The following is a 12,834-nucleotide window of genomic DNA, read 5'->3' as shown; positions in this document are numbered from 1 at the left end:
CCTGCGTGCTGCAACTACTGAAGCCTGCGTGCCTAGAGACCGAGCATCGCAACAGAGTAGCCCCTGCTACCTGCAACTAGAGAAAGCCCACATGCAGCAATGAAGATCCAGTGCAGCCAAAATTAAATAAAATTAAATCTTAAAAAAATAAAAAAGAAGAAGAACCGTAGAGGGGATGAAGATTCTTAACACAAAAGGAGGGGTGAAGCAGGAAGGTAATGATCCAATATAGTACAGGGGCAGAAGTGGAAGTTTGGAGAAATTCTCAGTAAGACTCCTAGGAAATTGTTACATAGACCCCAGGAAGCCTTCAACCTTGATTTTATTTCATCATGAGTTCAAGTAATGACTGCATTGATCTTGAAATACTGTTTTCAAAAATCAGAACTTTGGAAGAGTGACAGAATCTTGAATTTGGAAAGAAGATCTAATATATACTTAGCCACTAGCGATGACCCATGAGCCTCAGGACCTGGGATTTTTATAACTAAATTAAGAGGAACTTACAAGATAAAATATGCTTTTTCACATTGAACTCATCAAGCAAGAAAAAAATAGCATCTTCCTTTTAGTACTTTCAATCTCCCAAATCCTGCTGTTCATTTCCTTTGTATTATTGGAAAAAAATTCAGTTAAGTATTTCAAACCTGATATTTGTAAACTCATCCTCACCACCTCTGTCAATGGATTGTCAAGTTTTCCTTCTGCACAGTGGTGGCAGCTGTCATAGCAAAGTCAGTGGACTTCCCAGAGGGCGGGTGCACACTGGGGGAAAGAATGGGAATTTGAGGAAAATTGTGCCTCTACCGCCCAACCTGGGAGATGAGGTTTTATTTTTGTTTTTTCTTTTCTTTTTATTTTTTTTAATTAGAACAGCTGATGGGAAACTCTACACCACTAAGTGGAATCCTGTTCATTTCCTTGTAGGTATGCTATTGATAAATAGCCAGGTAACTTGAGGAATTGTCTAGAGTTACTAAGAAGCATTCAGATCATTAACTAGAACTTGATTAGTTAGTTAGTTAGTTAGTGGGAACTGCGGCTGCTTCCTTTGCCTCTCAGAATTTGCAAAAACATTTCATGGGTACTTCCTAATAGGTTGTTTGTTGCATTTTATAGAAGGCAGTTATACCTTGATTTTTGTGTTGCTAAGCACTCTTTTTTAAAAATATGTTGACACTGTAGCTGATTTGTGAATGACCCTGAATAATTCCCAAGCTTGGGCAAAGTGCAGCTGGCCGTTCAAAGAAAGGCATATCCAGCTGCAGATAGGCACCTTTTGACGTAGGGACCTTTTCACATGGGCCTGACTACAAATATATTCTGCTACCTGAATGAAGACAGGACCTTAATGAAATCGCAGTTCTTCTATATAGATGTAGGCAGATGACTTAGCAAAATCAGATGGCAAAAATAAAATAAAATAATAAAATAAAACAAAATAACAAAATAAAATAGCAGGGCTAAAATAAGTATAATTTGCTCATGTTTTTCCTGATTAGAGCTGTAATTATAAAAGAATTGATAGAGAGAAATGTTTGTGGTTTTTTTTTGACCTGTGATAGAGGAAGCAACAAAAAGAGTACAGATTACTAAAATAGGATGGACGTGATATTTGATGCCAATTCCTGGAAGCAGAGCAGATGTGGATCAAGCATAACACTTGGAGGTTCACTGAGTTTTTGCAAATCTTTTGCATATTTGCTATGGTAGGACATACAACACATAGGACGTATCACGTATATATTTTTCATAGACGTATCATTTTAGGAGTTGCTCAGGAAACAGTAACGCATTTCTCTTTTAGCTATAGTAGCCAGCAAACCAAATAACTATTTTCTTTTCCATTTTGAACTGAATGCAAGTAAGCTGGCAGACAGCAACATGGGACACGTTTCCGCAAAGGAAAGCATACGTCACCCAGATTCCACAGAGGAGTCTGCAAGTACAGAGAGAAAGAACTATGATGAAGGACAACGTCAGTTTTACCCTCATGTTTCCACTTTAGTTCTTGTAATAGTTCTGGAGCAATTCTGAAAAACAAAGGGAAGGTAAAGAATATTACCAGAAACCTTCCAGTGCCTATATCTGGAAACAAAATGTGCATTCATATCTTTAGGATGCACATGCATTTGGTAGCCGAACTGTCGACAATGGCATGGTAACCTACTTCTCTTTCTCCCTCTCTCTCTGTCCCGACCAACAGTTTGTGGCTCACCCCAATTGCCAGCAGCAGCTCTTGACAATCTGGTACGAGAACCTCTCAGGCCTGCGGGAACAGACGATAGCTATCAAGTGTCTGGTGGTTCTGGTCGTGGCCTTGGGCCTTCCGTTCCTTGCCATCGGCTACTGGATTGCACCTTGCAGCAGGGTACCGGCTTTTTCACCTCTGTTTCCTCTGTGGTTGGTGTACTATGTCCTTTGAGGATGAAAAAGGAAAAAGCTTCCTACTTAAGGCTCTTATCAGTTTTACCCTGAATGTTAATTGACTCAAGAACACGAATTCTGCTTTTTAATGACTGGATTAGTTCAAATAAGGGATGAAAAGGATTTGGTACTAGTGGGATAGATCATATTTGCAAGCATATAATACTTAGGCTTTTAAGATAAAATCCCCATGGTAAGCAGGAGGAAAAGCTACTTAAGTGAAGTAGCAATTGTACGGATTCTATTGCCAGCTTAATAAATAGTCTACCAGACTGGCCTGTGGAAGAGGAAGAGCCCTCCTGCAGTGGTTCCAAGAAACAGTTAACCTGAGAACTGAAAAGGCAGCTCGGTTGAACCTGTCAAAAAGATCTGAGGCTGGGTGTATTAAGCTCGGTTCTGAACAGTGGTATTATCCAAAGTCTTCAAGAAAGCACATGTCAGGTTCCCCTAGCCCTTTGTTCCTTCAGGAGATTCTAAAAAATGTTGAATTTGGGTTTGGGGGGCTTTGGATTTTTTAGATTGTTCATCTATTTAGTTTTGTTTGAATCATTTTGTTCACTACCTTTATCCCTCTCTCAACTTTGCCAGTATACAGTCAATTTAATTGTGCCTAAGAGATCCTCTAAACAAGATGTGGAAAGGAATAGGAGTCATGCTAACAGAATCTGTATTAGGTTAATAAAGGACACTGCCAGGGAGAATAAACAGTTCTGAGATCCTTTAGTCCTATTTTTATATTCTAAAATCTGGTTTTGTTAAAATCAGAGGCAGTTTCAGGCAAAATGAGTCAAGGCCACTCACAAATGACCCTGGAAATCTGTCATCTCTCTGGCGCATCTGTCTCCTCCTGTGGAGTCCTGCTCTGCAGGCCCATATACGCGTAAGAATATTCATCCATCTCACTTTGTCGTTGAGCTGCCCGTGCAGTTTAAGGCAGAAATGTTGTCATTTTGATCAATTTTGATGACTCAACTAAGTTCCTTTGTTACATATCATGGACAAATACCTTACGATTCTGCTAATATACATAAACACTAAAGACTAAAAACTATAAATAGGGAGAGAGCATGCATTAAAGCAAAAATCATATCCCACCCAAATAATTTCCCTTCCTGGGGGAAATGAATTGGAATGTTCAGATTTATACGTGTTTGTCTCTTAGGGCAGCTTACCCAGTTAAAACATATTGAGTTTGAAGTAGGCATCTTGAAGTCTATTCTTTTTTCTCTTCACTTGTAAAAGTGCAGCTAATGATGTGGTGAACTCTGCCCAGCAGAGAAGGGAAAGGAGGGAATTGAGTTGTTTGTGGAGCCCACATTTATACCTGCCATATACCACTTATCCTGTGGTGAAAGGACAATATAGTAAGAATTCTCCACATGTATCCCATTTTTAGGATAAGCATGCTGCTTTTTTTTTTTTTTTTTTCATGTTATTTAACATTTTCAAAGATCAACCTTTAGGAGAAACAGACTTGGCGACTCCCCCCAAATCACTATGTGCTATGGATGAACTACCCCAGTGTGCCCTCTCGGCAGCTGTGGGACAGCACAGTGATATGTAAATGAGTGGTTTATTTTTCTGTGTCTAATATGGAAAATGTGACATTTGTCTATGTTCATTCATGTCCAATCCCAGAAATGTTTGACATTCTTTGGTTATTTGTTGACATCAAATTAAGTTTCTGGACATACAAAAACATTTGTTTGAAGTTACAGTCTTTTAAATGTGAACCTTGGTACTTTTCAAGGTCACAGACTGAGTTTGAAAGTAGGGTCTGAGTATGCAGAATAGAGAACTTATCTGATAAATCTACCAAATATACCTAATTCTTAGACTGCAGAAGCTCTTGGGACAGAAGGAATTGTTTTCATTTCTACTAGAACATATGGCTTTTAAGGACATTATATCACATGGGATTTTAAAAGAGTTACCTTAAAATCATTATAAACTGAACTTTAAAAATGCTTTTGTACTATTTATATGATTTTCCAAACTCAGGGATGACTTTTCATTAAGTTAACCTACTTAGAGGTTTTAATTATTGTGTATCTCTCTGCTCTTATTGGATAGTAACAGATAAAATATTTATGTTTATTAAAATATTTTCTGCCTTTTTATATCATACAAAGTACAAATCGATTTTGGAATATGTAGAAGTGAGAACAAAAATTTACTTCTGTAGTAGTAAGTTTCTTTTAATCTTCAAAGGGTTTGTAATGTGCTACAAAAACATCATAACATTTCAATTATAAATGAATGAGTCTACAAACTCATCATAACATTTCAATTATAAAGAATTACATATTACAAATTTGGAGTTTCTTTTCCTAGACTCTAAAATCCTGCCACTGCATAATCTTTCATGTAAAAATAAGAATAACCAGTATATGCCTTGTAATTTCCAGAAATGCATCTGTGAATGAAGTCTATCCTAAGACAAATTGGATATTTAGAAACAATGAAGTTTGAAGACCTCTTAAATTATTCTTAGAGGAAGCATCCCCTAAAAGGAGTAATTTTTACAACGTATAACTCTTCAGAAACAAAAGCAGAATTTTGAGAGTGTTCTGATTTTATCTGTTTTTTTTTTTTTTTTTTTTATCCTGTATAGTAGTTTTCATAAGTGGAAGCCAGATTTCCTCAAGTAAAAGGTTTTGGTGTTTTTTGTTTTTGTCTGTCTGTTTGTTTGCCTTCTCACAGCTGGGGAAAATCCTGCGAAGCCCTTTTATGAAGTTTGTGGCACACGCTGCTTCTTTCATCATCTTCCTGGGCCTGCTTGTGTTCAATGCCTCAGACAGATTCGAAGGAATCACCACGTTGCCCAATATCACTGTTACTGACTATCCCAGACAGATCTTCAGGGTGAAGACCACCCGGTTCACATGGACTGAAATGCTAATTATGGTCTGGGTTCTTGGTAAGCCTTTTATTTCAAGTATTCTAATTTCTCCCAAAATAACATCTATATAATGATTGCCATGTTCTATGTAAAATGCTGTGGTACATTATATGGTGACAACAGCCCCACTGGAAGATAAGCAGAATAACAAATACTGGAATAATGTGGCAGCTTGATAATGCTGCAAGGTATCCCTTAACACTAAACAAAATTTTTATGAGTAACATAAGCTTAATTATCAATATACCATGTTTCAGAAATCCAACTTCAATTACTGAATAAAATGCCATTTTTATATATACACTACCAACTGTAAAATAGATAGCTAGTGGGAAGCAACCGCATAGCACAGGGAGATCAGCTCAGTGCTTTGTGACCACCTAGAGGGGTGGGATAGGGAGGGTGGGAGGGAGGGAGACGCAAGAGGGAGGGGATATGGGGATATATGTATAGGTACAGCTGATTCACTTTGTTATAAAGCAGAAACTAGCACACCATTGTAAAGCAATTATACTCCAATAAAGACATTAAAAAGACAAATTAATTAAAAAAAATAAAATGTGACTAATTGTGATGATCAAATATTTAATTGAAATAGTTCTGAAATAACCTAGTGGCTATTAACTGATGATTAAAGAACATTTATTGCTTCCGTTTCAGAGGTTTTTTTAAGGAGAGTTTCCATTTTCAGAATGTTTGTTACTTCACCTCACAATAGCTCTTTTTGAGTAACTATGTTAAGGTAAACATTTTAAGCAATACGAGAAAAAAATAAAGATTGGAACCAGTTTATCTATTGATCACTAATCCAAAGTCATTTTTGTATATTCTATTTCACACAGAATGTTTCTTATTATCTTCTCAGTTCCCAAATTAATGGGTTGGTTTTCCTCCTCATTCACTCCTGTGGCCTTAACCTGGGTCAATTAATTATTTTATGAATTTTATTTTGAGCCACTACATGTCTTTTAAAAGCGCTGCAATATTTTCCCCTTACATGGTCAGGACAAGTTGTTAAACTGGCATATTTTGTCCTCTTCTCCCAGAACGACATTTTCTGCTTTCAGTTTCTTCATAATGTCCTAGGGCCTCCTGCTTAAGGGTTTCTTCTTTTTCCAATGACATTCCTCACCTTCTCAGCATGAAGCTGAAATGAGGAGAGAGGGTAGGGGAATGAGGTAAGTGTTCCTGGATGACTGGAAGACTGTTCTTGTTAAAAGTGTAGAGTACGGTTCTCAATTAGGGGCTTATTTCTCTAATAATCACCATGATTTGACAACCATTGTCATTTTATAAAGATGAATTTTCTCCTCTCCTCCAAGTGTTTCATGGGCCAAAATCATTTGATGTGAAGAGCCTTCCTTGCTTATTTCCTTCCCTCCCTTCTGCCCTGCCCCCATAAGAGTAGCACCATTTCTTGTGCCACATGTAGAATTATGTTTCACCAAAATCTAACTTGATGGAGTGAATCATTCCTTCAGTCGAAGCTTCTTCTTTCATTTAACTCTGCCCAGCACCTCCCTTCCCAAGCTGTCGTCCATCAGTGCTTTACGGTGCCTAGTGGCGTGCTTTACACTGGGGCATTTTATAGGTGGGGACTGATGGTGGACGAAATAGTAGCTTCCCGATCCAAGCAGTAAACTCTTGTCTGTAACCTGTGCGTCTTGTGACAGGAATGATGTGGTCTGAGTGTAAGGAGCTCTGGCTGGAAGGACCCAGGGAATACATTTTGCAGTTGTGGAATGTCCTAGACTTCGGGATGCTCTCCATCTTCATTGCTGCTTTCACAGCCAGATTCCTGGCTTTCCTTCAGGCAACAAAAGCACAACAGTATGTGGACAGTTATGTCCAAGAGAGCGACCTCAGTGAAGTGACACTTCCACCAGAGATACAGTATTTCACTTATGGTAAGTTATCAGCTGCAGAGTTCTCTTTTGTCTCAGGAAGGTTATTACAAGCACATTTTGGAAGGGAGTGCCAGTAAAGAGTATGTTTAGTATGAGATGCGTGCTCAATGTGTAGAGATGGTAGAAACAACCTGAGCTTTAGAGCTGTATAAAACTAGATTCATATCAAGGCACTGACTTTCCCTAGCTGTGTGACTTTGTTCAAATTAGTTTACTTCTCTGTGCCTCAGTTTTCACATCTGTAAAAAGGAGGTATTGCAAGGTGGGAGAAAATTACCTGTAAGCCTAACATCATGATTATGCTTATATATTTTTAGGACATGAAATTGTCTTTAAGTGGGGGGAAAAATAGCTTGCTAAATTGTTTGATGTGGAAGATGAGTCCCTGAGAGCCTGGGTTAGAGGAGATAAAATAATAAAAGGTGCTAAACTGCTGTACGGGGAAGTGAACAAAAATTCAGCAGAGGCAGGAAATAGGAGCTAAAGTGACAGTGAGAATGTAAGCTTTGCAGAACCAGCAGGAATGCTGGGAAGGATGTTGTGCTCCTACGACGTGGGATGGAGAAGCCAGGCTTCTCTAGATCATGAGAGCAGGAGACCCCAGTGACATCAGAGGTGCATGGATACCGATGCCTTCTTTGCCCACTGCAAACCGATATTAAGTAATGTTAGCTTCCCTTCCCTTAAGGCGAAATTGGGAAGCCGCAATTAGCAAATTTTCATATAGTTGCAAAATCTTAAACCTGGAAAAGATTTTAGCAGTTATTGTCTAACCCTCATTTTACAGATAAGGAAACTCAGGCACAGAGTTTAAATGCGTTCTGATTGTGAGGAATAACTCTTTATAAGTACATTGTGATACGTACCAGCAGCGTGTTAACATTATTGAAGAAGGCTGATTGCATGCTCTAAAATGAAGGTGTATGTTTTACACACTGTGAAATTTAAACACATTATCTCTTATTGTCAGCAAGCAAAGATTTTTATACACCAAGGAGGCCAGATCAAATGAGCAAGTGATTACCACTTATAATTAAGGAAATAGCTTAGATTGTATTTGTGTGTAACATATATCTTGACTATTTCAGTACCTTCTTATTTAAATTTACTTGTGTGTGTCTAATGACTATCATCTGGAGGAATGGAAATCTGTGAATTTAGGCTTCACTCCTTACTGTGATTTTGATCAAGTTTTTAACCTTTCTAAGTCTTGGTTTCTGCATCTTTGAGAAGAGAATAATAACCTCAGATCCATAGAATCATTGAAAGCACAGTGTCTGGTACATATTAAACATTCAATAAATGTTCATTTTTGTTGTTGCTGGAAATGTCTGCAGTGCACCATCCTTCTGGGAGTGACCCAGTTCTCACAGAATTAACCACATAGTGTTTCGCTGATCTTCTAGGGAAATGAGTATCCAATAGTCTGCTGTGAACTTACTAAAGTAACCTTGAAAGGGGTGTTGGGGGTCCTCATTTAGAATCTGTTGCCAAGATTTTTGCACCTCAGTAGCATTTTATACTTTCCAGGAACCAGCTGTGTTGCTCAGACATCACATTGAGAGCACCATTGTGATTCAGTGACATTCTCACTTCTTATAATATGACATTTTACTTGCATAAACTGTTAGATGAACTAGTTTTCCCATGAAATAGGGAAAAGCAGATTTGTGCCAACTGAGCCTATAGGATGATAAAATAGCCGGTCAATAAATCTGGTAACTGAGGGGACAAATCAGTCAGGTCAGTTGTTTTGTCATCCTGGACACAGTCTGTATCTAATGAAGCATTTTCACCTCTTTTTTCATCTCTTGTACTTTATTCTGTTTCTGCTCAATGTGAAGTCAGCTTCGTATCTTTATAATAGCGTTTCCTCCATTAAAAGAAACCATATGAATGTAGAATTCATATGTTTCTGGTTTAACATGAAAAGTAGTGCCTGGACGGTTCATTAAATGTAGAGTAGTTTCAATTGAGATAATAACCACCTACCTACAAGGTAGTTCCTCTTTAAGGTATTCCACATAGTTAGCAATGAATAGAAAGTCCCATCTTTGGGCTTCCCTGGTGGCGCAGTGGTTGGGAATCTGCCTGCCAGTGCAGGGCACACGGGTTCGAGCCCTGGTCTGGGAAGATCCCACATGCCGCGGAGCAGCTGGGCCCGTGAGCCACAACTACTGAGCCTGCGCGTCTGGAGCCTGTGCTCCGCAACAAGAGAGGCCGCGACACTGAGAGGCCGGCGCACCGCGATGAAGAGTGGCCCCCGCACGCCGCAAGTCGAAAAAGCCCTCGCACAGAAACGAAGACCCAATGCAGCCAAAAATAAAATAATTAATTAATTAATTAAAAGAAAAAAAATTAAAAAAAAAAGAAAGTTCCGTCTTTAATCGCTCTCTCTCTTTTCTTGTAGCCAGAGATAAATGGCTCCCTTCGGACCCTCAGATCATATCTGAAGGTCTCTATGCCATCGCTGTCGTGCTCAGCTTTTCTCGGATCGCCTACATCCTCCCTGCGAATGAGAGCTTCGGCCCCTTACAGATCTCTCTTGGAAGGACTGTGAAGGACATATTTAAGTTCATGGTCCTCTTTATTATGGTGTTTCTTGCTTTTATGATTGGCATGTTCATACTTTATTCTTACTACCTTGGGGCTAAAGTAAATGCTGCTTTTACCACGTAAGTAAAACATTTTACAAAAAAAGGTAGGATGAAGGGAAATTCTAACAAGTCTAGATGAAGCAAAAAAAAATTTTTCAATGATTGTAATAAAGATGTTTTTAAGAGCAGGAAAAAAATCCATTAAACATAGTTAGTGCCTCAAAGAACAAATGTTAGCGAGTATGTGGAGAAAAGGGAGCCCTCGTACACTGTTGATGGGAACGTAAACTGGTGCTGCCACTGTGGAAAACAGTATGGAAGTTTCTCAAAAAACTCAAAATAGAACTATCATATGATCCAGCAATGCCATTTCTGGGTATATGTAAGAAAAAAAAAAACAACCCTAATTCAAAAAGAGACGTGCACCCCAATGTTCATAGCAGCGTTATTTACAATTGCCAGGATATGGAAACAAACTTAAGTGTTCATCAACAGAGGAATGGATAAAGAAGATGTGGATGGACTTGGAGTGCACTAACTGAAATAAGTCAGACAGAGAAAGACAAACCGTGTGATATCACTTATATGTGGAATCTAAAAAAATACAACAAACTAGTGAATATAACAAAAAAGAAACAGACTCAGAGATGTAGAGAACAAACTAGTAGTTACCAGTGGGGGATGTAATAATCGGGTGGGGGACTAGGAGACACACACTACTGGGTATAAGATACGCTCAAGGATGTACTGTACAGCGCAGGGAATATAGCCAATATTTCGTCACAACTGTAAGTGGAATATAACCTTTAAAAATTGTGAGTCACTGTGTTGTACACCTGAAACTTATGTAATATCGTACATCAGCTATACCGCAAAAAGAAAAAAAGGAAAGGGATGGGGAAAACCTAAGAAAACAAAAAACAGAAACAGTGCTTGTGTGCGATTACATTGCTCCAAAGGCTCATCGCTTTGAGTTTAGTGAATGTTTGACCACAGAATGGATCAAAACTCAGTGAAATCCTAGATAAAACTAGCTATTTTAAGAGAATTGGGTAGCAAATTTTTAATACTGGATATCTCTTACATTATGTATGACATTAAATTTAGTTTCATCATTTTGTAGCCATTACTATTATTTCAAAAAGAAGCATTGGCTTTTTTTTTTGACTGCATTGGGGCTTCGTTGCTGCATGAGGGCTTTCTCTAGTTGCAGCGAGTGGGGACTACTCCTCATTGTGGTGTGTGGGCTTCTCTTGTTGTGGAGCACAGGCTCTAGGTGCACGGGCTTCAGTAGTTGCAGCATGCAGGCTCAGTAGTTGTGCCACAAGAGCGTGAGAGCGCAGGCTCAGTAGTTGTGGCGTTCGGGCTTAGTTGCTCCGTGGCATGTGGGATCTTCCTGGGCCAGGGATCGAACCCGTGTCCCCTGCATTGGCAGGTGAATTCTTAACCACTGCGCCACCAGGGAAGTCCCGGAGCATTGGCTTTTATGTTAATGTATCATTAATCAGTACAGGGAGTTGAAGGAGAAGAAATTATAGCTAAACGTTGTACCGTCCACTGTACAGTAGTACCTCTTCCTTCCTTTGATCATACTGGCGTCTGCACTGGAGGCTTACCTTCCACGTGAAGTCTTCCTTGAATAAGCTTTCTTAGTCATTGTCCCTTTAAGTCCCCTCAGCGTGGAGGAGTCCACATTGCCAGATCCTCTGTCACCCATTGCTGTTTAGTGGTCAGGGAGGCGGGCCCTCCGTCTGTACTGTGGTCCTTCCAGGTGAGGAGATCAGAAGGTCCTCCGTGCCTCCCTTTGTACCCTCTGTGCCCTGTAATGCCACAGCTGAAAACAAACTAGACCTTCAGTAAGTTCCCTGTGGACTAAAGTAGAATATCAAGCCCTTCCAGGCATCTAAATTGTTTTGAAATCAATTTTTCCAAGTAGTTAATATACAGCAGATCGTAGGGGTGAAAGAGAACTGAAACTCACTTTATTGTAATGAAAAAAAAAAATTCTGTTTGAACCCCGGGGGGAAGGACAGAGAGATCCTGCACACAGTAGTACCCCTTTGACCTCTATGAGAACTCATCTTATACACTACATTTCATCACTGCTTTGTGTGAGGACCTGACAACACGATATAGTAGATAGATCATAGGCTGGAAAATCAGGCAGACCTGGCTGTGAATGCAACATCTGCTCTTTTCTAGCTGTGGTCTTTGGTTAAGTATCTTAACATTTCTCAGTATTAGTTTCTTGTTTTTAAAATAAGTGTTATAGGGGCTTCCCTGGTGGTCCAGTGGTTAAGATTCCGCGCTTCCACTGCAGGGGGTGCGAGTTCAATCCCTGGTTGGGGAACTAAGATTCCCCCATGCCCCACAGTGAGGCCAAAAAAAAAAAAGCACAATAAGGTTTGAATCAGGTCATTGTAAGGATATGGAAGGTAATTTATATAAAGCCTCTTGCCCATAGTAGGAGCTCAGGAACTGCCAGTGTCCTCTCCTTTTCCCTCTCCCCCTCTCCCCACACATATGGATTCTCGGGAATCTATATTCCCAGCATTAGAGGCGGGAAGGTTTGCAAAGGAGGAAGAGGAGGGAGTGGGGGCATTTTGTGATGCTGTTAAATTCACGGCAGGAACAAAGAGGCTAATAGTCTTTCTTATTCTTCCTTTAACATCTATGCTATAACATCACATCATCAAATATTTCATAATCGAGAGTAACTCTACAGGAACAGGAACCTTTCTATTCAACCCTCTATCCCCACGGTCTAGAACAATTTCTATAACATAATAGGTGCTCCATCAATATTTGTTGAATGATTGAATTAAACTAGTACTAAAACCTACAAATCTATAAAACTGTTGTTTAGAATCTGTTGTAACAAACCAAAAAAAGTACTATTTCCATACATTTTTCTTTGAAAAAAAAAGGGCTTACTTTTGAACCCTCCTTTTTACTGGAATTCTACATGTGTAACTGTTTAAGGATTATTCTCATGGTTCAC

At 39.2% G+C, this 12,834-nt stretch overlaps 1 protein-coding gene across 3 annotated transcripts in view; it reads left to right on the top strand.

Moving 5' to 3' along the window:
- TRPC3 (transient receptor potential cation channel subfamily C member 3) overlaps window positions 1–12,834 on the top strand; it is an 87,380-nt gene that overhangs the window by 34,292 nt on the left and 40,254 nt on the right. For all 3 annotated transcript variants that reach the window (XM_036851954.1, XM_036851956.1, XM_036851955.1), the window contains exons 4-7: window positions 2,207–2,371; window positions 5,131–5,347; window positions 7,003–7,236; window positions 9,647–9,911. In XM_036851954.1, the coding sequence (XP_036707849.1) occupies window positions 2,207–2,371; window positions 5,131–5,347; window positions 7,003–7,236; window positions 9,647–9,911 (881 nt within the window). The remainder of the gene's footprint in view (window positions 1–2,206; window positions 2,372–5,130; window positions 5,348–7,002; window positions 7,237–9,646; window positions 9,912–12,834) is intronic.

This window comes from Balaenoptera musculus, chromosome 5, assembly GCF_009873245.2.
Source record: "Balaenoptera musculus isolate JJ_BM4_2016_0621 chromosome 5, mBalMus1.pri.v3, whole genome shotgun sequence".
Lineage (NCBI taxonomy): Eukaryota > Metazoa > Chordata > Mammalia > Artiodactyla > Balaenopteridae > Balaenoptera > Balaenoptera musculus.
Note: the sequence above shows the minus strand (reverse complement) of the source record. Positions and strands in the feature narration are given on the sequence as shown.